The sequence below is a fragment of the Mesoplodon densirostris genome, chromosome 2 (assembly GCF_025265405.1).
Source record: "Mesoplodon densirostris isolate mMesDen1 chromosome 2, mMesDen1 primary haplotype, whole genome shotgun sequence".
Classification (NCBI taxonomy): Eukaryota; Metazoa; Chordata; class Mammalia; order Artiodactyla; family Ziphiidae; genus Mesoplodon; species Mesoplodon densirostris.
Window position 1 is genome coordinate 166,518,892 of NC_082662.1, and position 26,332 is coordinate 166,545,223.

General features: G+C 35.2%; 1 protein-coding gene across 8 annotated transcripts in view; it reads right to left on the bottom strand.

The window, feature by feature from the left end:
* The window catches only part of DCAF6 (DDB1 and CUL4 associated factor 6), a 165,299-nt gene that overhangs the window by 47,297 nt on the left and 91,670 nt on the right, over nt 1-26,332 (bottom strand). For 4 of the 8 annotated variants that reach the window (XM_060091303.1, XM_060091302.1, XM_060091301.1 and 1 more), the window contains exons 11-13: nt 24,386-24,556; nt 16,475-16,534; nt 2,687-2,804 (exon numbers count right to left, since the gene is read on the bottom strand). In XM_060091303.1, the coding sequence (XP_059947286.1) occupies nt 2,687-2,804; nt 16,475-16,534; nt 24,386-24,556 (349 nt within the window). The remainder of the gene's footprint in view (nt 1-2,686; nt 2,805-16,474; nt 16,535-24,385; nt 24,557-26,332) is intronic. The other 4 variants (XM_060091304.1, XM_060091307.1, XM_060091305.1 and 1 more) reach the window with 2 other exon arrangements.

The window sequence follows — 26,332 nt, forward strand, 5'->3', positions numbered from 1 at the left end:
CACGTGCTAAGTGCTATGTACTTTTTCTGCATGTTCTCATTAAATCTTCCCAACAAAGTCTGAAGTAGGTTCTATTAAACATGCCCTTTTTCAGATGAGAAACTGATACTTAGAGAGGTTCAACAGCTAGTCAGGTTCAGAGCCCACACTCTTGGTCAGTGTGCTCTATTGCCTTACCTGGATCAAAGAAAGTAAAATAAAAGCAAGACACCATGCTGGCATAGATGAAAAAGACTGCATACTCTTTTGAATTTCTTTTTTACAATGAATACAGAATACTTTCATAATCAGAAAAAAGCTAATTACTTTTTTGATAAAGAAATAAGAGAATATAATTCATGGTCAGTTTTTAAAGAAGGAAAAGTAGCATTCAAAAGAAGAGTGGGACTAAAGATGTTTGGTTAAAAAATGTTCAGATGAGATTGTAAGATATCAGTCCCTTCTGTACAGAAACATGAGAATAGAAAAGACTTAAGAATAACTATGATAATCTTCTGTGATCTTAAATCATGTACTAAGAAAAAGGGCCATAGATATCATTATTTTAAAAAGTTGAGGTCAAACACTAGAGTTCCTAAGGAAATTCTATTAACTGTACCTTCAAATATATATATAGAATCCAATCTCTTCTGACTACCTCCACTGCTCCTATCCTGGTCCAAGACACCACTACCTCTCACCTTGCTTACTGCCAAAGCCTTTTAACTGGTCTCCCAGCTTCTACCTAAGGCCTGTTCTCTACACAGCAACCAAAGATATGCTTATCCTTTTAAAGACCCTTCTCACTTACCTGGCTGACGTTATCTGCTACTACTCTCTCCTTTGATCACTCTACTCCAGCTACACTGGTTTTTTTTTTTAAAGATCCTTCAACATACTAAGACTGCTCCTGCTTCAGAGCCATTGTACTGGCTTTCTCTCTGCCTAGAATGCTCTTCCCCCAGATATATGCATGGCTCACTCCTTCTTACCCTTCAAATTGTCCAAATGTCATCTTCTCAATGATGCCTACCCTTTCCCTAGGTCTCCCAAACATCTTTACCTGTCTTCTTTTCTTTCATAGCACTTAATACTATCAAACATATTATACAATTCACTTATTATGTTTATTGTCTGCCTCCCATACCTAGAATGTAAGCTCCAATAGGGCAGAGATATGTTTGTCTATTTTTTTCATTGATGCATTCCCAGTGTCTAGAACAGTCTTTGGAATGTAGAAAGGTATTCAATAATATGTGAAAATCCTATTTAATCCAAGAGTTTAATATTTAAAAACACACAGAAACACAAATGGAAACCAGTGAATTGGAATAAATATTATCATATATCAACATATAATTAATTATATATTAATAAACAATATATAACTATATTATATATTATTTATATGCAATATTATATATTATACTAATATAATATATAATAATATACAATTAAATATGTTAATATAATAATATATTAATCATATAGGATAATTAATATATTGGTTATTAAATGACTAATATAATCACCCTGTATTAATCACATATAATTATATTAATATATAATTAATTATATATTAAGAAAGATTGTATTATCTATATATTAATTTATATAATAAGAGTAATAAATTCAAATACAAAATTTTGGGTGCTGTCTCTCACACACAAGGCAATGGGACAGTGGCAAAGAATTCAAGAAGCTCACATAACTAGATTTTTTTTAAATGTAAGATTTAACTAGATTAAATGAGCAATAAATATAATCAGAAATGTCATTAAAAAGAATCTATACAACTATTAAATAAAGTTCAAACTCACCAGTAATAAATTAAATACAAATAAAAATTATTTAAAAATCAAATATATGTTACAAATAAATGAATATATTGAACATTGGTCTGGAGACAGCAAGACATGTACTTTCATATGCTGCTGGGAGAAATGTAATAACAGATTATCCTTTTGAAAATAATTCTGTAATATCTTTCAATCTAGATATAGTTTATTTCTGGAAAAATATCCTAAATCAATAACCTTAAAGGTAGGAAAAAGCTTGTAAACAAGGATATTCATTATAGTTTTATTTGGTAAAAATAAATAAATTCACTGCCTAATTAAAGGGAAATGGTTAAGTAAAACTATGGTACATCCACTTGATGGAATCTATTATACAGCTGATAAAATACTACTTATGAAAACTAAGTAGTATTGTGGGAATATTTCCTATAAAGTTAACTCAAATAAATGCAGGGGAGAACTGAATATATTAGGTATGATTAAAATCATATTTTAAAACTCAAACCAAAAATACATACATATATATACACATACACATACCTTTTACATAGGACCAAGACTGCAAAAAGCTCCAAAATGTTAGGTTTATTAATTTTTGCACTGGTGGTCTATTGGTGATTGATTATTTTTATCTTTTGCATTTTCTATCAGAAGAAATATCCCAGGACCAGCAATATTAGCATCACCTGGGAAGTTTTTAGAAATGCAAATTCTCTGACTCCATCTCAAACGCTGCGAGTGGGGTCTAGTAAGCTGTGTTTTAACAAGCTCTCCAAGTGATCCTGAAGCACACTAAAGTTTGAGAACCAATATATTATTGCAAAACAAAGATGATGAAGTGCTAAAAATAATATCTAATACAATCCTACAAAATGGCTAAGAACATCTTCACAAAAATATTAACTTACCATTCATCTGTAAAGTTCAGTTTTATTGTGCTTGTAGTTGTTCCTTCTGTGCTGTAGTGCAAACTTAAAACTGGTTCACCTGTCCCTGGTTTGGGGCTCAGCTTTTCATTATTGTTATCTGAAAATTGTGTTTAAAACATTTGAAAAAGGTCTCTGAAACCAATAAAAAGATGACATTTCCTAAAATTTATAAAACTTAAATTAGGTTGTCCTTGTCATAACTCTTTCTCACATCTGTATGGTTCTCACTTAAAGTTCAAAGCAAGTGTTATAGAAACACTCTATATTTCAAAAGTGGCATTGCATCATTTTCTAGCTTTGTGTACATGACTCCCTTTGATTCAGATGAAAATCACACACATTTGAGAACCATATTTAGTTTTTAGGGAATCAAAGAATATTAACATGCAATGACATACTTTATAAACTTGGTACTTTTATTTAATGGAACTCTCAGGATCTTTTTCTTCAGTTGCTAGAGCATCAAGAATAACTATCATTGGCTCCTTCAGAAACACTGAGAAGTAAGATGCAAGGGCTCCAAAAGAAGTTGTTTAGTAAAAACTTTGCTGCAATTAAATGCTATCAAATTCTTTCTGTTCTTCCAAATTCATAGACTTATAATCTAGGGAGGGATTACAGCCTGTACACTATTGGGAAGGAGGCGGGAGAAGATACTTTATTGTGCTCTGTTATTTTCTAAACCTCTATGTTATAAGATCATACATTTCGGTATAATTCCATCCTCTTCTGCTGACTAATCTTGCAAGAACTTTGTTTTCTAAATTATGGAAAGGCAATTCTACCTTATGAGTCTACAGGTGATAATCATAATATACATCCATCTCAACATACAAAATCTTTGTAAAATGGTAAATAAAAATCAAGAAACTCTACAGAAATGGATACAAACCACTTTGAAGTCACCTCTCCCCTCCCCCGCAAAAGGAGTACATGGATATTCAAAGACAAATTTGAACAGGGCTTTAAATTTTTTTTCTTTTTATGATGAATAACAGCTTGGGGGAACATTAAAATATATAGGGAATAAAAACTGCTATATAATCAAACATGTAACATTTCTGCCAGTCGCTTGCAGAAAGGAAACGCTTCTGTGTCATAATTGTTTTCTCGATACAAGAAACTCTTCTGTGTCCTGTTTTCTTGATACAAGTTCAAGGACTTGATATAACAGTACTAAAAATAAGCTTTCTGTCTTGAAAACAGTATCAACAAAAGCATTAACAACTTAAAGAAATCAAAATTACTTAGGATTTTTGGTTATTAGGTCCACTTTATATTGCAATGAAGGACATATCTTTTTGCATTCCTCTTGAAGACGGTGGAGCACTTACTAAAAGAGAATCTGAAACTCTGCTCTAGCTTTTATCCTGTGAGAGGACAATTAACAAGACTTAAAAATACAGAACTGTAGCAGAAAGGAAAAAGGATTCTCCCCAAGAGATGAGAAGCCAAGCTGATAAAACTCAGGATTATCAATTCTTATGTCTTCACTTCTAACTCCTGAGAAATCCTCTCCTATAACATTAATTGCTATTTGAAAATAAAAGTATGAATCAATTATAAAGCTGGCCTACCAAATGATAAATTCACTTTGTTTCTGTACTACTTTTCTTATGATTATGTCCTTGATATAAACAGCTGCTGGAAAAAAAATTAACAATCCATTACGACTTTCAAAGATTCAATATTACATTCAATGTTTTAGAGGACGTATTTTACCAAATGGCATTCTGATAAAATAACCGAATTAACATATCTTTAACTTACATAAAACTATCAAGAACGGGACTTTTTTTTTTTTTTGCCGCGCCGCATGATTTGTGGGATCTTAGTTCCCCAACCGGGGACTGAACCTGATCCCTCGGCAGTGAATGCCAAAGTCCTAACCACTCGACCACCAAGGAATTCCTGAACGGGACTTTTAAAATATCTGGCCTATCCTTGACAATCTTTGAAAAATTTGCTGTCAGTCATTTGTCCACATACAGTTTTCCCTTATTCTTTAGTTATGTTGCTAAAATTTCGGTCCCACTGCTGCCAAAACCACAGTCATCCTTAGGGATCTGGAATTGGTGAAGATAGCTGAAAGACTGAATGAATGATCAAGGAAACTAAGAGGTAGAGCTGGGGCTACTTCTTTCATTATCTCTCACAACATTTTGTAAAGTGCTTTGCTATTATTTTTCTTTTAAAGTAGAGAAGAAATGGTGGGGGGGAAAGCAGGTGTGAGAGAATTGTAGGATTAAATTTCATAGATCTACCTTGGTTATGGGAGCATAAGTTTTAAGAAGCCGTTTAACAGCTGAAACTAACAAACACAACACTGTATATCAACTATAGTCCAACAAAAATTTTAAAAAAGAAGCCATTTAAATGCTGTATCAAAACTTCCTTTTTGAGTAAAATTAGAGGCAGCTATAGATATTTGCATGCTATGACTAAAGGAATATAGTAGACAAATAGCTAGCTGTTAAGAGGTCAAAGTGGTGTAGAAAATACCTACCAGCCTCCAAGAGCACCCCCAACCTCCAAAAGCAAGAAGCTTCCCGAGATGATCAATGTTAATTCAAACCTTCTTCCTAGGTTATCTACTACCAAGTTATTATTTAATCTCTCTGGAATATAGTAAAAATCATGTAAAGCACAGTAGTAGTACTCATTTAATTTATAAAATGACTATAGTTGACAGAATTTGTTCATTTAAGTTGTCAATGAAGTCATCAGCCTGGAGTAAAATTGGCCCATCACATTATTTCTGTTAGCTACAAATACTTCAGACTCCTAGTCTAGTTATCTCCTTGTAGACTGCATATAAATAATGTCTCTGGCAGAAACACTATGCAGTGTAGAACGTGGTTTCTTCAACTGAGGCATTAATGGAAGTATATATCCGAGGTTTAAAAATCCATTTCCTAGCCTTGTTCCATTCTACTCTTCCTAGTTTAATATTCTCTTCTTGATCATATACAACCTATCAAATTGAATTTTCTCGGAAATGTAGATCACTGGTTTACTAGTAAATTAATTAACAAATTGTTTCTGATAAAGTGCATATTTTAAGCTAAAAAGGTCTACAAAAAAATCTACTTTAAAGAACTAAAAAATAAATTTATTATTACTTTATTTGAAGAAATATTTGTAACCATTTTAATTTTCCATAACTTGCTCTGTGTGTTAAAAGTTGAATTAGCAAACACATTCTAAAAACTGTATTATTCAAAGCCTTACTTATATAATGCACAGAAATATATTAATATTACTGAAATATTTTGCTTAACAAGTAGAGATTTTAATTTAACAGCCTTAGGGTTTAGAACTTCACCAAACCCAATGACTTTATGTAGAATGCACCATCATAACAGTAACTAAAATTTCTTGAACATTACTATGTCCCAGGATATATATGTATCCTTTGTTAAATCTCTGTATCACATATTTTAATCTCCATTTTATAGATGATGAAACTGATGATAATGAGCTAGATTCTTTTTGTCTAGTAACCTAAGTTTCTTTCTATATGAAGTTCCTACTTACTATACTGTCCTGGAAATAATTTGAATACTCAGTAGAAAATAAGATTCCTTAAATAAATATTTTAATTAAGAAATATCAACTGCTGGTATTGTTATTTCTCAGAAGTGATGTATAATTCATATCAGCAACTTTAACTGATAAAAGTTCTGGTAGTCCAAACTGTCACTTTGGTATCAGAGTATTGGAAAACTACACTGTATCTTTTCCAGGGCACTGAAAGACTGAACTATTTCTTCTCACTCTAAAAACATTATAGGAGAATAAAATTAATTGTGGTGCACTCAGCACAAGGACAGTGTAGTGGGGGGAAAAATCACTTTTAACTTGTTCAACACTGCTAAGATGGCCATATATATTGCTTTGTAGTTTAATTATTAAAAACAAATAATGATGTTAGTAGCTTAGAGCGGTCTCTATCCAGGCAAACGACCACCCATTAAAATACATGCTTTAGGGCTTCCCTGGTGGTGCAGTGGTTGAGTCCGCCTGCCGATGCAGGGGACACAGGTTCGTGCTCCGGTCCGGGAAGATCCCACATGCCGCGGAGCGGCTGGGCCCGTGAGCCATGGCCGCTGGGCCTGCGCGTCCGGAGCCTGTGCTCCGCAACGGGAGAGGCCACAACAGTGAGAGGCCCGCGTATCGCAAAAAAAAAAAAAATACATGCTTTAGCAAGCACAGTCATAACCACATAAAAATCAAGACAATATACTGTAAAAGACTTCATTTTTTGGAGTTAGAAGTGAATAGTCAGTAACATGAGATTCTGGGAAGCAAATTTAAGAGATCCTTTCCCAAAAGAGCCCTTTCAGATTAATGCGTTGGCTCAGAAAAAAATCTCAGAATGTGCTGGAATACAGTTTGAAAGCAACTTCTTTGAACTTTAATTAGGTATCTTTCAAGCTTTGATTCACAATAAGAACCACAAATAAACTTTTTTTTGGTTAACACACGTTTTCAAACCATTCAATCTGTGCATTTCAACTATGAAATTAATCATTTGTGGTTCTAAAAAAACATGCTGAAAGTAGTGTAAAATATGCTATCTTGGTAACTAGGTTTGTATATCATCTAAATATTGATATGGATATTTGGTCTTTTAGCTAAGATAGCCCTGGAGACCCATCCTATGTGTAAATTTAAACAAAGTTATCAAAATGATGATAATTAAGTAGCATATGGCCACAATAATTTGTTTAGAACCACTATGCCCAACATTTTCTCTGCTGCTGGGTCACTATTCTAACTGTACAATCATCCATTAAGCACCTACAGTAGCTTAGATATCCTGTGGATCATATAGAAATAATATATTCTTTGCCTCAGGGATTTTCTATTGCACAATGAACTTGTCAATATTTTTCCTTCTATTTTGACAAATGTTTAAAATAAAAATCAATCTAAAAGGAAACAAGGGCTTCCCTGGTGGCGCAGTGGTTGAGAGTCCGCCTGCCGATGCAGGGGACACGGGTTCGTGCCCCAGTCTGGGAAGATCCCACGTGCCGCGGAGCGGCTAGGCCCGTGAGCCATGGCCGCTGAGTCTGCGCGTCCGGAGGCCGTGCCCCGCAACGGGAGAGGCCACAACAGTGAGAGGCCCGCATACCGCAAAAAAAAAAAAAAAAAAAAAAAGGAAACAAAATGTATGATGAAATCCTCTGAAAAAACACTGACATAGCAATGATAAAGCTCAACTATCTCCCCAAATTTTGCACCCCAACTTGCTTGGCATACATAGAAGAAAAGGCAAATTTCTCAAGTATAATTTCTAGGCCAATGCAAAATTTCCAGTTTTATAGGTCAGGAACCTGTAACTTTTCTGCATACCTCAGACTACTGGATATCCAGGTCTTCCAGTCATTTGTATAAGGAAGCATATTCTGATTCAAAGTGCAGAAACTGTTTCTAGGAGTAGATTCTAAACAGAGAACTCTTATCCACCACATAGGTGACTGTGAGGCAAGGCTTTTATTCTAAAATTGAGTGTTCTCACTAGTGCAATCTGACTTTATACAGAAATTAACTATTTTATGAAAGCCAAAAATGAAGTGCAACTTTAATACTGATATTTCCTAGGAAATCTCCCCTATGTAATCTTTTGGAAATAATATCCTAGTCAAATTTTCTTCCTGACAATCAAAACTCAACCTGTGTATCAATGACAATAACTTTAATCCAATACCTTTTTTCATGACATAACACAGCAATGTGAATTGAACTTAAACATGGGGTTGGGATAGATACAGAATCAGACTGTGCCTGGTTCCATTTTCCCTCTAATATTTAAAATTTATGGATTGAAATGTAGTAGTCATTTTACCTATGCTACCTAGGCTTTCTTTCCCTGTACTTCAGAACTGTTAGTCTTATACCCCTCTGTTCATAACAGTCTTCTATTCCTAGTTCACTTTCAGTTTGGAGGGAGAACAGATAGAAAGAAAATAAGTAAAAATGCGTACCCCATGTGGCACATAAACCCTGCCAAAATTCTCATTCAAGATTTTTCTTTTTATGACTGTTTCCTCACCTATATTCTCTATTAAAAAATCAAACCTGTCATACTCTGATTGAATAGATTACTTAACATGATAAAATGTGACTTCCAGATGAAAATGAACAAATGAGGTAGACAGCTTAGGAGAACACTCTCTTTAACCACTTTCCCCTCTAGCTACTGTCCTCCTTGCTTATCGTTTTGAAGTACTTTTCTTAATTCTCATCTCCACTGAGAAGTACTTTTCATCTTCTCCTACTCTACTCTGGCCTCTATCAGCCAGGTGAAACTGCTCTCACTAACGAGATTGATCCACCTCCGTGTTGATTAATCTAGTAGAGAATTTTTAGAACCCATTTATACTTGACCTCTCAGCAGCAAATAGACAACTCTCTTGTATTTGAAAATTTCTCTTCTTTTGATCTCATGACATCGCACTGTTCTACTTTACCTATTACCTCTCAGTGTGGTTGTTACTTCTCCATCTCCTTTATCAGCTCTCCTCTAGCAAAATATTTAATTCTGGAATTTTTTCTGATTTTTTGGAGATGTTTTAGATGTCCCACTTTTTGCTTTCATCCTAGATGACTGCATCTACTTTAATACCTTCAATTATCATCTACATGGGGAAAATTCTCCAATTTACTTCTCTAGCTCTGCCATCTTTGCTGAACGCCACAACGATACAATCAACTGCCCAACAGACTTTCCTACTTGAATGCCTCACACAGATAACTCAAATTCAACATATTCAAACTAAGTTTGTGATCTCCACCTCCTTCTATATATCCTCTCCCATATATTCTTCCTTTTCCAGGGTCACCTATTTCAGGAAGTAGCCAATCAATTGTACTCAGTCAAAACTTGGGAGTTACCCTTGCAGCCCTAGAAATGTCACCTCCTAGTCTCTATTATTACCTTTCCCAAACCACCACAAATAAATGTATAATCTAAGTCAAAGCACTGCATTTACTGTATAAAAACAGATTTAAGACACACCCTGACCCTGCTCCCTCCAAGCAGATTGCCATTGCTAAACCACTCCCACATAGAAATTCTGGAGTTGTTACTGCAATTTATACTCTGGACTCCTCCTCAATCCTTTGTCTCGTTCATCAAATCCCATATACTCTACATTTGAAATATTTCATGAATCTCTTCACACCTCTACCTTACTTCTATCATCAGGTCAAAATCCTTATTACCGGAAGAACCTCCTAAGTGATTTATTAGTCTCTAATCAATTTTTCGTACTCTATTCAGAACAAACCAGATCAGGCCATGTTCCCTATTTTAAATCCTTCATTAGCTTCCTAGTAAATTAAAATCTAAAACCATAAAAAAGTCTAAAAGGTCCTTCTCAATCTGGACTCTACCTATCTCTTGAAGCCAGAGCAAACGCCAGCCATACTGGGACTCTTCTAGTCATTCTAATGTGATTATCTCAGAGCCTCTGCACATGCTATTCACGATTCCCTTTCCTCCCTCTCCTTGACCTAACTTACTCATACTCATCTTTCAGATTGCAGCTAAAACGTCTCATCCTCGAGAATGCCTTATTTGGCCCCCTACCAGAAGAGACAGACTCATTCATATGCTCCCCATTGAACCTTACTTCCTCTTTTGTAACACTTAGGACACTTGTATTTATTTTTCTCATCATCTGTCTTTACTGTTAGATGAAGCAAAGGATAGTGGTTATGATCACAAACACTGGAACCAGGCTGCTTGGATTTGAATCACATCTCTAACACAGACACACGGTGTGTGAGCTTGGACAAGTTTCTTAACCTCTCTTTACCTCAGTTTCCTCATATGAAAATGGGGATAATAATGGTACCTGCTGTATACGGCTTTGGTGAGGATTAAGTAAATAAATATATAAAAATTGCTCAAAGTAATGTTTAGCACAGAGAAAATGTAATGTAAGTGTCTATGTTGTTATTATTATGGTTAATCAACTCTATTACTATTATTATCATTATTATTATTATTAATCAACTCTGTTCCAAGCACAGGGAGCATTAGCTTTATTCATTCATGCAAACTGGTGCCAAGCCCAGTATTTGCCACAAGGTAACAGGCATTTAATATGAGTTGAATTAATGAAACAGATATACAAATATGGCTCTACCACTTATTTCACTTGTCTTTACATATTTCTTAGAGTCTTGGTTTCTTCACCAGTAAAGTGAGGATCACATTAGTATTCACCTCATTAAATTACAACAAATGAGATAATACATACAAAATTCTTAACACAGTGCCAGTTACATATTTAAAACTCAATAAATATCAGTTATTTTCATCATAGACAATTCTGAGTTAGAAAACAATTTAACTAGAGATATAGATATTGATTTGGTTAGCAGGAGAGTGTAACAAGTAAGCATATGCAATAAAAATTAAATAGTGTTTAACTTCCAAAAGATGAAATATTATCACTAATTTTAAGAATCTAGACTAGTAGTTGGGGAAAAGGGGATTAGCTACTTCATTCTAAGCAACTAAGTGATAACTAGTTCTAAGGAATATAAAAAAAAATCTAAATGAAGTCTGATTTCACTAACTTTATTTTCTAGAATTTAAAATACAACATATACAGAGGTAGTCCAGTGTGATGAATACTGAACTTACATGTCCCACTAATACAGCAGTCTTCAATCATTAGATATTTATTTAATAAAAATTAGAGTTATCAAAGTACATTTAATGGCAACTTAGAATATTGCTTGGTGTACTATTATCAAGATGATATTATTAAAATAAAATTTCAACTTGGTGACAGTCTATAATCTTAAGGGAATAATACTTAATGCAAGACAGGTCCAGTTTTTCCATTCCCAATCTACCCTAGTAGATTTAGTAAAATCTGTTTCACTGCTTTCTGGTCATCCACAAGTCTTCTTCTGTAAGTAAGCATTTTATTAATGTCAAAAGAAGTCTGCTTATATAAAATAATGGATAATTAGCATTTATGTTTCTAACGCCTACAAATTAGCATTTTTATTCCTTTAAATCTAGAGTAGAAAATGAGTGTCTGACAGATGCACAATTGCCTATAGGTGTAAGTTTCAAACTTGATGGCATTATCAACTTCCCCTTAATGATTATCACTGTAAAATGAATATAAAGCAACTTTATAAAAGAAGGGGGAATTTCTGGCCTAAATATTTTTAACAGGAAAAATTTGTTAGTTTTAGTAAGAGGCAAGAGAAATATGTCTGAAGAGGATTTCCCCCCTTAAAATATAGTAGTTATAACAGAGATATAAATAAAAGGAAAATCAAAATTACTCATTAAAATATATTGTTCAAACTAAACAAAATGCATGACAGATATAACTGTGCTTATTCAAATACTTTCTAATTAGCACAGAAGGGTTGTCAATGTGTGTACCCACAGCCCTAAATTTGGAGAGTAGTGCAAAGTATTTTATCACAGGATAAAAACAATGTGCATGCTGTACACTTATTTCCCTATCATTTATTTCTTTAAAAACTATTTTGATAAAAGAAAATAAAAACTATTGAGGCAACCAGGCAGCTGCATTTATGGCCTTATGGTTTACATTAAATGTATTAGACAAAGCGTGGTGCTTTTTTAAAAAATTCAAGATAAATAAGCAAAAACACTGTTTACAATCAACCAGTTCAATAATGTGTATATAATTGTTGAAAGAAAAGAAATCTTTTCAATGAAACAAGTCAATTACAATTTTAAAAATTTTATTAGTAACATTTTTAGCCTAGTAATCCCTCAAAATAAAGAAAATCTAGGACTTCCCTGGTGGCGCAGTGGCTAAGAATCCGCCTGCCAATGCAGGGGACAGGTTCTATCCCTGGTCCAGGAAGATCCCACATGCCACGGAGCAACTAAGCCTGTGCGCCACAACTACTGAGCCTGTGCTCTAGAGCGCAAGAGCCACAGCTACTGAGCCTGCGAGCCACAACTACTGAAGCCCGCTCGCCTAGAGCCCGTGCTCCGCAAAAGAGAAGCCACCGCACCGCAACGAAAAGCAGATCCCACTCGCCGCAACTAGAGAAAATCACGCACGCAGCAACGAAGACCCAACACAGCCAAAAAATAAATCAAAAAAAAAAAAAAAAAAAGAAAGAAAGAAAATCTATGAACTACTATGGGAAATTAAATTAAGCAACATGTAAAAGCACCTGGACACCTGGAAGATGAATACTGTCAGGTAAGTATAAAACTGAATTATCAATTAAAAAATATATTAATGTCTTTTAAAAGTATGAAAAAGACATTTAAAATATGCTTAAAATAATCATTAGAGATATATTCAGGAAAAAACTTATTAAATGTACTATTTTTTCCATTCTACAGGGTAAAATAGAGAACAAGGGTCTTGACAAAGATTAAAACTTGAAATAATAGACTATCTGGGGACATCAACTATTCACTATACCTTTAACCTCCTACAAAGATTCTTTCTTATTTTATAAACATGCTCAGTTTTGAAATTGTAACTCCCTCCCAGACATTACCTTTTCTCTATCTTTTCATTCTTAATTGAGCTTATTGAAAGTCATCTACATACCAATGTGTCCACTTTAAAAAAAAAAATCTTTCTCCTCAAACCACTGAGTGCTATGTGGCTTCTGCCTCCACAGGTAACTGCAGTGCCGAAGCAGTCAGTAACCCACATAGGGCCAAATTCAAAAACATTTCTCTGTCCTTTCACTGCTTCACAACGCACTACTGACCAGTTTCCCCTTGAACTTTTCTCTTCTCCTGACTTTGGTTATGGCATTCTTTCTGCCCTATTTCTCTGACCGTTCCTTTTCTGTCTCCTTAGCTGGATACTTTTCTCTGCTTGCCCCTTGTGGCACAGACTTTCCACTTTTCACTTTATCCTCTTTTCCTAGACAATTTTATCTACTTTCGTGATTTCAACTGTTATCTGTAAATTGACGATTCCTAATTTTTATCTCCATCTCAGGCTTCTCTGGTGACTTCCAGAAACATATCAGATCTCCATCCAACTGTCTATGATATTTCACCATTTGGATGTCCAAAGGTACTTCAGACTCAACATATCAAGAAAATCGCATGCACCTTTCCCCCCCTATAACTGGCTGTTTCTCCTGAAATCCCTATCTTGGTTCAGTATTACTACCTATCACCCTATCAAGACACCTGGATACCATTCTCTCATTTTTAATAACCAATCAGTCTCAAAGTCCCATCAATTCTAGCTCTTAAATATTTTTAAAAATCTGTCTATTCTTCTCATTTCCCACTGCTATCACCTTAGATTGGACCCCTCATCATCTCTCACCTGGCCTATTGCAATAGCCTTTTATGTAGTCTTGCTGTTTTCAATTTTATTCCCTTCCAATCAGGCATCTATAAACCTGCCAAAATGATCTAAGACATAAATCTGGTCATGTTTCTCCCAAGCTGGAATAATTTCTATAGCATCCCACTGCTTAAAGAATTGATTTACTCATTCATTCAACAAATATTTACTGTTTAATGAAAACAGATATGATGTTAGGCACTGAGTATATTATAGTGAATGAAAACATTTAGAGAATACAGAGAAAGATAGGCAGTTAAACAAACAATCCCTTAAATAAATGTATGATTACAAATTTTGACAAATGCAATGAAGGAATATAGCAGGTCACAAAGAGAAAAAGAGGGGAGAACTATTTCAGATTAGAATGTCATATTACTTTTGGGAAAGTAATATCTAAGTGAGTTTTGATGAGTAGAAGTTGCTAAAGGGAAAAGCATTTTTGGTAGAGGGAACACCATACACAAGAGATTTGAGAGGGAAACGAGCTTAGAGTGTTAGAAAAATTGAAAGAAGGCTTAATTGGCAAAAGCTTAGTGAGTGAGGGAAGGGGCCAGGTCATGTACAGCTCTGCAATCCAAGTGGTATGGATTTAGATTGCCTAAGGGCAAATGGACACAGTTTAAAAGTTTTAGGCAGATGAAAGACATGATTAGATGTACATTTTTAAAAGTTCACTCTGGCTGTTGGTAGAGAAGAGATACAGCCTGAGTGGATGTGAGGAAACCAGTTAAGAGGTTACTGCATTAGTCCAGGTGAGAAAGACAGTTGTGGGAAGTTTCTGTTAACTTGTATAGTAGAGGTTATCTTTAGGTAATACAAGCCTATAATGTAGAAGTCCCCAGTACTTTAAAAGATGTCATCCTGCTGGACAAAAAGGCATGTAAAAGCTCAGGATTTAATTCATTTGGATATACTGTCATTAGAACATTTCTGCTCAGAGAACTTATTGCAAAGCTACATTGATGACGGTCTATCATCATGCAGCTTCTGCCAAACCTATGCAATATCTGACCTTTTATATAACATCTCTACTCATATGACTAAAAGGCATATCATACTTTACATGGCCAAAAAAAATAAAGAACCTTTTGATTTCTGCCTCCGAACTAGTTTACCCTAGTAAATGGCACCATCATTTACCCAGGCACTGATGGCAAATATATGGGAGTAATCCTTTATTCTCATCCCTTTCTGTCATATGCCATAACATATGTACATTAATTATCAACTTAAATATAATATTCAATATAATTCTATGGAAATTATTCTGTAAGATTAAATAAAATATGAATTTGGCTACAAACTCTCTGGTAGTATTTACATTCATATAGCCTTACCAAAAACAGATTATTTCATTAGAGGGCAGTTTTAAACAGTAGTAAAATATATTATAATATAATGCTATAATTGTTATACCTTAATTATTCTTTACTGATAATACCTCTACAATAAATGTATAAAGATAAAGCACGCATAATTTCTTAGTTCTCAAATTCATTTACTAATTCATCCATTCATTCTCAAGAACAGAAAAATCTATAGCAAATATCTGTCAACTCAGGTCTATAAAGAATAGTAAGATCAGATGTACAGAAGTTTTCTAATTTGTTTCGAAATTAGTTTCTGAATAATTCTCTAAGAAGACAGTTAAAATTAGATCTATTTCACACTAAATAAGTACTTCATCAATATTTCATTTCCCCGATACTGCTAACCTATGAGTCATCCTACATATGTAAACTTTTAGCCAACTAAAGCTTATGGCTATAGTGCTAAGTTTTTTTTTTTAATTTTTAAAAAATATTTGTAAAATCTATGTCATCAGCCTCCGCTCAAGGCTTCAAGGTGGATTCTATACCTCTCCTACTTCAAAAGTGCAAGTGGAAGTGGAAGCTCTTTTCCCTTCTGATTGGTGGCTTTGGAGCTTATCTCTGCATTCATAATTGTATTCCTTAAAGTTAAAGCTATCAGGAGTTTAACTACCAGATAAGTGAGACATAAAATCAAGTATCATTATTATAGCAATGAAGTAATACAGAACATTACTATGTTCAAATAACTTTTTCTAAATTAGCCACTAGGTAATATGCTAACCTCACATCCACAGTTCTACACAATTTTATGAGAGCTAGAATTTAAAAAAGGATCGATATTATATCCATTATAATACTATTATAGGAAGAGATTCCAAAGTTGGCATAAAGGGCCAAAGGTAGAAATTAGCTTATACAGAAAATAATCTGTATAGGCCAAGGAGGCCCTTTGTGCATAATACCACCTAAGGTAATTCAGCCCACAAAATACTATCAGACCATAATCGAAATGAAATGCTTTGAAAAAGTGAGAGAGAGCTTGGCTTATGCATTGCAATAAAACTATGGATGGATGGGCATAGCGCATCTCCTGTTGCACGCACCCTGTTGCTCGTCAAGTGACATGGATCCGAGCTGTTTGTTAACCACAGAAGAAGGAGAATCTGAAACAAAAATGAGATTTCAACTTAAAAGTAAGCAGCAGAAAACTGCACAGCAATGTTATGATCATCTCTAAGCTTAAGAAACAAATGTATAAGGTCGGGGAATAGAAGTAAGTACTGTGGTGTGTTTCCCAAGCAGTGAGTTAGCAGGGCCATGTGCTTAAGATATGTTATTCCAGGCAAGCGTTTAGCAACTTTGAGAATGAGTTGAGAAAATATTCTTCTACTTCCATGCATATACCTTTTACCAAATTCACTTAGCACAGGCACAAGGTGCAAGTAGATAAAACAGAAACAGTGTATCTCCCTCACTAAAAGGAAGACTTCTTGTCCTTCTCAAACCCTCTCTCCAGCTCCTCAAGATGGCTTTCATTTTGGATTGGAGGATTCAGAGCCTGAAATAAGATGTTCACTACACTTAGCTAGATGTTATCTTGAGCTGAAAAAAGAGCTCCAGTGAAGATTTAAGACAAAGAAAATAGTTTTATAAGAGAAATAGTCAATGAAGTAATTACCATTACAGAAACATAGATAACTTTTAAAACTCTGTGGTATGTTGTGCATATTAAAACTGTACTGTGAAGGCTTAGGTTTCTTTAGGTGCCCGGTGAGAAAAGGAAAAGAGAGGCAACGAGAAGGCTTATGGTCTGGGCTTCATGCTTTCCATCTTGGCTTCAAACAGAACATTTTATTTTTATCCTTTGGATATACTGAGTTTCTATGTACCATAATTTGTTTTATAAATAAGTGGGTTCTATTGCTTGAAAAACACTGGTATGAAAGGCAGCAGGATAAAATGGAAAAAGCACCGGTCTAGAGTTAGTCAGTGTTGATTCCAACCCTGGTTTGACAATAACTAGCTATGTGACAGAGGACAAGTCACATTTTTAGATCCAACACTCTCCTTCCTTCCTGGTCATCCTAGGGACCTGGTAACTAAGAAAGGCACTGGGGAACAGAAGGAGGTGGCTACTATTCCTGGCTTGGGTTCTAGTGTGCTAGTGAAGCTACAGGAAGAGGGAGAATGTGGATAGCAAGCATAGCTCTCTACTAACTGTAAGAATAATTCCTAGTTTCTAACAGCCTATGCTCTGTTCGTAGCAAATGCTGTTAATAAAACAAAACTCTGCACTTTCGACTGATCGGTTTCTATTCATAATGGCACATTATTCTCCCAAAGGTAAATATTTTGATTTAAAAGTGTCCTTAACTCAATAGCTAAGAGTTCTCTAAAATATCCTTGATTCTTAGCAATTTTGTACCACTTGACTGCTTCAATCTGTACACTTTAAAAAGTCTGAATCCTGCTACTGGGACTAATGGTATCAATCTTAAATTGTCTACCTTCTGAGATAACCAGTGTGCTCATAAATTTTTGTATTACTAGATTTTGGTAAAGCATGATCATTATTTAAATAATAGCTTTTACTTAAAGTATCCTTACTTATCACCTCTTCATCAGAATATTCAGCTCAACAAATCTGTATTACACAAAAAAGAAAGTAGGAATGATAGTATTTTAATCGGTTCCCTAATCTAGCCATGCTTTGCTTTGCTTTTCTAAGACTTCTCAAATATCCATCTCAGAGTTAGACATAACATTCCTATCTATGTTCTTTTTGAAGAGCAGACGAGTCAGTCTTTAGAGACAAACAAAATTATATTCTTTAACAATAAAAATGTGAGTCACAGTGAAATAAATATTGGAAAATCTTCCTAGAAGGCCTCTTATGAAATATTTTTTATCCCTTTGGATTTGTTATACATTTCATTATACTCTCATTAAGAACCCTCAGAAAACTAACAACTCTCCAAGCAATCTTTTTTCAAATATTTAATATTTTCATGAATATTATGGAATGTACAAATCTTATTAAAGTGCATCTTATGTAAGCTTTTAAATAAAACACATTGAGAAAGGATCTAGAATGCTATCATCTCCACAAAATTGTGTGTTTTCAAACTCTTGAAGTATTTAAAATATTCACAAAGTTTAGGTTAAGACAGAAAGATATTAAGCTAAAAGGGCTCCCGTTTGGGTTTTACAGTCTGTCACAGATATCGTGTACATCTGGGGAGTTGCTGTTCTTTCCATGTTGAAGACCAATCTTTAAGAAGAAATCCTTCTTGATCATTGCTTCCATTCTATTTTTAATTTTGGGTACCATGCAACTGTTTTTGGAAGGATTACTTTCCTGACACATAAAACATTTGAAGTAAAATGTTTCTATATCACTAGATATTCAGAAATACAATACCCATAACTTCCAACTTACAGAAATATTTCCAAATGTTAACACAATCATCAGAATATCTAATATTAAAAAGACAAACAAGTATTAGTTCAATGCTGATTGCTTCAGTGTTTGCATACTCTATTCCACCTTTCTGTGAAATGTCTTCTAGAAAGCACTATCACAAAATAAAAATCTGACCGTATGGTCCAATGATAATTTATTACAAAATGCAATACAGTTGGTCAGCCTATTGGAAATGTCTTAGATTATTATTATTTTTAAAGTAGAGATAAACTTTAAGCAAAAGCTCCTTCAGTCTAAGCTCAAGGTGTCTCATGGTTAATTACTGTGTATCTCCAAAAATTTCGTGTTTTAGTTTTGAGAAAATTCTTTAGCCCCTTGATATCTGAACTTTTTCAACTGTAGAAAAAATAAGGAATTATAATCTAAGTAACAAGAACTCTTTAGTCAGACTCCCTGGGTTCAAATCTGGCTTTCCTACTCAGTAATACTGTAACCATGGGCAAGTTATTTAACGTCTCTAAGTCTCAGTTTCTCCATCTGTAGAATGGGGATAATTACAATATCTACCACATACTGTTCTTGTGAAGATTTAATGAGATAATCCATGTAAACTACTTAGACAGCATATATGTTATTACTTGCTTGTTTTTCAGAAACATGGTATTGAATGAAAAATGATGATAGGAGGCTGTTCTGAAAAACATGGAGCATGGTCCCGCATTTAAAGTGCCAAGAGACCCATCACTGTTTTGCTCAGGACCCTATCATTCAAAGTACTTGCAGAACTATGTCAACATTACATCTGATTTACTAACTGCTTATGTTATTGTAATCACTAAAAACCTGGGTCAAACACATCCATTTGAGAAGTGCTACGTGTACCTGACATCATGGACACTGTGGGGAACTGGATGTTGTATAGAGCCTGCTTGCACAGGACCGGGTAAGTGCTGATTTTTTCCAATATGGCTCAGTTTTGAAAAGCCCTTTAAAATATTCACCAATGTTTTATACCCTTTAAGGGGTATAAAATTTACTTTTTTCTTTTCCAATCGGCAAAACCGTGCCATAAAGTGAAAAAACAGTTCCTACCTGACACCCTCTCTAGGCTGGCTCCATGCTCCAGTGGGGCTCTGTGGTGGTTGGGCCAGTACCAGCAGACTCCACAGGGTGTTGTCACTCTGAGCAGGAGCCAGCAACCCATGACTTCAGGGGACCTGAAATGGAAAAAAAGAGTTGGGTTTAAAATCAGCCATATGCTGAATGCCTCTGCCATAGCTGTTTACGGCATTCATCTGATAAACATACATACAGCTCATTCAAAACCCTGAATGCGGGCTTCCCTGGTGGCGCAGTGGTTGGGAGTCCGCCTGCCGATGCAGGGGACGCGGGTTCGTACCCCGGTCCAGGAAGATCCCACATACCGCGGAGCGGCTGGGCCCGTGAGCCATGGCCGCTGAGCCTGCGTGTCCGGAGCCTGTGCTCCGCAACGGGAGAGGCCACAAGAGTGAGAGGCCCGTGCGTACCGCAAAAAACCAAAACAAAACAAAACAAAAGAAACCCTGAATGCTATCAACCTTACATGGCCGTAAAATGAGGATATCTTGAGGTAGTAAGTTAAAGTCACCTTAATTAAGACAGTCCATTACTATGTGTACTGTTCTACTTAGGAGTATAAAAACTTTATACAGTATTCTCCATCCCATTCTTACGCCATCTCTATAAATTATGGCAGGCCACGCTACTTAAATAAATCAGTGATTGGGAAACTGAGGCATAAAGCAGCCAAATGACCTGCCCAAGGTCATTTGTCATAGGGCCAGGGACAAGAACTCAGCCAGTCTAACACCCAGGCAGTGATCTGATGAAGGCAAATTCATCTCTTTATGATTAAAAAAAAAAAAATGAAAGACTAGAAATGAGTTGTGATGTATTTCCTAAAAGCCTAGAAAAAAGTGTACTTTTAAAAAAAAAACTAAAGTGAAAATATTTTAAAAATATATATACACTGACTTTGAAAAATAAAAAGTTTGGAAATTAGCTATGAATAATTATCATTTACAGGTGTCAAACATTCTTTTAGAGGAGTGGTTTTCAAAGTGTGCTTCAGAGAGCGGAGGTGGCTTGGGGGTGGCAAGAGGGACAAGGAGTTGGGCTGTCGTTTCTTAACTCTCTTTATGTTCAATCACAACAGTGTCACTCTTATGTACTTTATATTAGTACTTCTCTATGAAATTCTGATTTCACAGCTGAAAAAAAGCGGGGTGGGGGGGAACCACTGTTTAAACATATCTTAACATCTATCTTATTTAGCTCATTTTAGATAGCACTTGGTGCCTTGGAATGATGTTTTAGTTTTCAACTGCCAAGAAATTTTGGCATCAGGCGCCTTCCCATTTGATCTCACTAAAATGTAGATTATTTCTATAAAATGGCTTGATGGCTTGATCCCATTTTCCTACAGAAATTAGGTATTAGGTAGATTCATCTTACACTTAGCCTTTCACAAAATATTCTCATGAGTCCTGTATTTTGAAAAGAGAATAAAATATTTATCAGACAATGTAATCATTCAGAAATTCTACACTTGTTAAAATTTCTTGGTTTCCAAATCACATTAATGTCTCCTTTGAAGATCTTATACCTAAAAGGCTTAAATAGGTGAGAAAATGGTAGAAGTATCATTTATTGACAGTAACATCACTTGCTGACACTGTGAAGACAACAACATATAATGGGAAAATATTTTATGAGAATTGCAGTCTTCTAGTGTTAAAGTTAAAATCTAGAATGTTAATTCTGTGCTATTCTATATTGATGATTTTAGTAGTAACATCTAGCATGAGTGAATGGATCAATTAATGTCCATAATATACATACACAAAATTGTATTCATACATCATGAAGTATAAGAAAATGTTTTGCTAATTGTTATTCAAATAAAACCTATCTCCCTGTTGAATTTCATAAATTTAATTCCTATTCTGTATTTTTATAATTTGAATGTTCTGAAATGAAGAATTTTGCATTAAGTCAACTCATCTTTCCTCGCATCCAAAATTTACTAAATGGACAAAATATATATACTTTATTAGTTGTCCTTTGTAACAAACTAACAATACATTATTTAACTGTTCTTAAAGCTTTAAATTACCAAATAGTGTTCCTAACATGTGAGGACAGAATAAGATAAAAGTAACACTAACAAATGAACCCAGGCCATGTTACAGGTTAGACTTACTAGGGGTCTCATACGAATGTTATGTTAAAAGCATATGATATAGATGACGTATTTCACCTTGTAGGTGAAGGGAGCAACATACACTGAGTGACAGCACTAAGGGCCTCTAATATTGGTCCACGTGGGCAGCCTCAGCGGCCCAAGTAAGTTGTTTAATAACAAAATTAAGATAACATGCTTCTCAGCTTCAAAACTGGCAAGGCATCTAACTCAACTTTGGCTTTTTAAAATATACTGGTTATCAAACTAGGCACTATTTAATAAGAATGATACTTAGACTTGGGAAAACAGCATCTTATTTTACAAAGACCATATGATCACCCTAAAGCTTTCTGATTCTAAAAAGAACTTGCTTTGATTCAAGTTGATAAACTAGATATAAAGACTGAGTGTCAGGGCTTCCCTGGTGGCGCAGTGGTTGAGAGTCCGCCTGCCGATGCAGGGGACACGGGTTCGTGCCCTGGTCCGGGAAGATCCCACATGCCGCGGAGCGGCTGGGCCCGTGAGCCATGGCCGCTGAGCCTGCGCGTCCGGAGCCTGTGCTCCGCAACGGGGAGAAGCCACAACAGTGAGAGGCCCGCGTACCGCAAAAAAAAAAAAAAAAAAAAAAAAGACTGAGTGTCAATATTTTCCTAATGTCCACAATGTACATTTTCCTACTGATAATGTAGACAGTTTTGCTTTATACTCAAATTCACTTTAATACTTGGTTTGTTATCTGCTAAATTTCAGTATTTAAAAAATATTTATACATGTAGGGATATTTTATCTTCCTTCTTATTGTTTTATATGTTGTGTATTTTTACTTTTAAAACCCCTGAGCTAGAGTTTTATACACAGCACAAAATCATAGCAAAATGTATTATTATTAAATGTCACAACTGTAATCTAATCAAACTTTCTTGTTAGTTTTAAGTATAGGAAAAGATTTCTCTAGAGTAAAAAAAAAAAAAACAGAGAGAGAGACAACTTCTTTGCTTGACTGATATTCTCTCTATTAATATAACACTAAGTTAAAAATCAGGTCCATAATTTGTTCCAAACATCACACCTATATTACAGTTATTTAAATCTATTTTATTTCACCATGGTATTATATAATATGCTTTTATTACCACAGCACTTAGTGGAACAGATATTTATAAAGTGGAGGTTGTCCAGTTCTACCAATACACAGATTAATTCCAAGTAATTTAATCAGAGTTCTCAAAGTGATTAATTCCCAACTCATCACTCCTTAGGGTGCCAAAACAAAGTGTATCAAAGTAGTATAATCTCGTTAGTATGATAGCACCTACTATAGTACCTATAGTACAGGATACACAGTATCTACTATCCATCTTGAAAGAATTAAGTTGACAGATTATTTTATGCGATATCTTTCACTAATTCTTTCAACAAATGCTTATTGAGCATTATGAGCTTTTTGGCCATAAAAAAAAACTTGAGCCACTAAAATACTCAATGAAAAAGAGAGTGGCACAGATTATTACTGTCTTATCAGAGTTTTATCACATAAAAACAGGAACATAAAACTGGGATATTGGGCTTCCCTGATGGTGCAGTGGTTGAGAGTCCGCCTGCCAATGCAGGGGACACGAGTTCGTGCCCCGGTCCAGGAAGATCCCTCGTGCCGTGGAGCAGCTGGGCCCATGAGCCATGGCCGCTGGACCTGCGCGTCCGGAGCCTATGCTCCGCAACGGGAGAGGCCACAACAGTGAGAGGCCCGCATACCGCAAAAAAAAAAAAAAAAAAAAAACTGGAATATTTTTGCTGCCCTGTATACCAGAAAGTTGATTATGTGTAAGAGGAATAAGTAAGCAAATATTGAAAAATTTCAAAGAATTACAGAAGGGGATGATTGAGTCAGCATGCTAGAATGGCCAGACGACATTATAATTCTAAAATCTGGCATTACTGGGTTTATATGGGAATAGAAATACTGGTTAACTTTCAAAGCAAAAACAAAAAGAAGAGGAGCTAGGAGCCATAAGTACAGATATCATCTCAGCATATAGGAAATTTCAATAGAACTATCAATGCAGGCTCTAAGTTCACTAGATTATTACATAGTATCTCATTAGCCATAAAAGTAATAAATATTTGCCCTTCTCTAAAACTACAAATAAAATAATGGACTATTTTATATTTGTCTCTCTAACAAGTGCTGCTGCCAATCTGTCCCTCTAGCCATGTGATGGTAAATTTCACCATATGCAAGAAACGGCGGGAAAAGCTGCAAGCGCATCAGCTTTCTTTGGAAGGGGAAAAGGGAAGCATCTTATTACACAGCAGCAGTGTTAAAAAACCAACTCTACCAGCTGCTTAAGGACACTTGACATTAATAACCTGAAGCCTGAGGGTCCTGTGAAGAGCCCTCACGAGAAGACTGATCAGAAGTGGAAGGCTGTTGCTGGGTACGCACAGCTAGCTCCTGCTGCCTCTGCTGCTCAGCCTTCTTAAGCCTCAGTTGTTGCAGGCGCTTACGGAGCAAAGCTATCTCAGGCCCCCTTAGAAATTCTGACACAGATAGGAAAAGAAAGGTGAAAAGATAGTAATAAAACAGAACATAGTAAGAATCTGATTATACATTAAAGACAGAAGGGTATAAATAAAACACATGTCTCATAGAGGAATACTAAAAATAAATTTCTCAAAAAATTACTGATCATTAAATTATGATAAACTATACATACTTACACACCCAAATGCTTCTATTTAACTATGTGTCTAATTAGACACATAGAGTTCTCTAAGAGTATTTAAGTAATTAAATGGAATGAAAGTAAAATCTTCCATAAGCAAAACATTTAAAACTGAACATTCCTTTCCTAATTGCACCTCTTTTTACAATACTAAGAAAAATTGAAAAAATCAGTTATCTCATTTACTCTTATACAAAAACTACTAATTTCAATCAAATAATAATTAAGATAATGAAAAGTTATGCATTTGGAAATAACTCTTGAAATTTATTAGTAGAGAGCCCTTTAAAAAGTACAAGTTTTATATTTTTCAGCTAAAATGTTTCTTTTTATGTTGGAATTATCATTTACTTTTTCTTTTGAGCTGAAAAATATTTACATAATCTTTAACATTTGCTTAAACTTTATCTGAGGCAGTGGTCACAGATAAAAAATAAAAACAGTATAACATGAAATTCTGCAGAGAATACTGAGTACCTACTAGGTATGAGGCACTGTTTTAGGCTCTGGGGATAAATAAAACATTGAACAAAAAAATAGTCCCTACTCATTTGTTCTGAGAGGAAAACAGACATCACTGCACACATACACACACATATATAATATACATGTATGCATTTATCTGTGTCAAGTAGGGATAATTGTTATGAAGTAAATTGGCAGGGTCAGGTCAGGGTGATGAAGATTGTGGGGGAGTGGTTGTTGTTTTATGTATGGTCAAAAGGGAAGGCTTCTCCTCCTAAGATGATTTCTGAACAAAGACCTCAAGAATGTGAGGGAGTAAACTACATGGCTATCTGGAGGAAGAGTGTTCCAGGCAAAGGAAAGAGCAAGCACTAATGTTCAGAGGAGGACGTATATCTGGATGCAGGATATATACTACAGGTAATGGCAGAAAAAATTGCTGATAGTTTGGATGCAGAGTGATCCCAAAGTTTTTGGTGTAGATAACAGGAAAAATGGAGTTGCCATTTATTGCAACGGGAAGAACAGAGAAGGAGCAAGTAGTATTAGAGGGAAGAAAAGAACTAACAGATATCCGAGTGGAGAAACTGACTCACTGTAATAGTCTAGAATTCACCAGTAGACCTGGATGTCACTGATGATGTTACTTTAAGCCACATTAAGAGAGTAAGTAATAATAAAGAAGTCTAAGAACTAAATTCTGGGCCACTTCAGTGTTTAAGAGAAGGAAGAACAGGAAGAGTAAGGAGAATCCAGTGAGGAGGCTGGAGAACTGAGTGAGCCAAGTTTTGTAAGCTCAGTGATGAAAGTGTGTCAAGAAGGATAAAGTAAGCAGCTGTGTCTGCTGATACAATGAAAAAGATACTGACCTGGAACTAACCACAAAGAAGACCTTGACAAGAGCCATTTCGGTGAAGTCACAGGGGCCAAAACCTGGCTGGAACAGGTTCAAGAGAAAGGGGAAGTAAAGAAGTAGAGGGACAAAGCATATATACTTCTAGAAGTTTTGTTGCCAGTGGGGAACAGAGAAATCGGCTGATTGTTGGTGGGAGAACAGAATCAAGGGAGGTTTGTTTGGCTTAGTTTGGGAGATAATACATATGTTTGCATGCTGATGGACAATGTT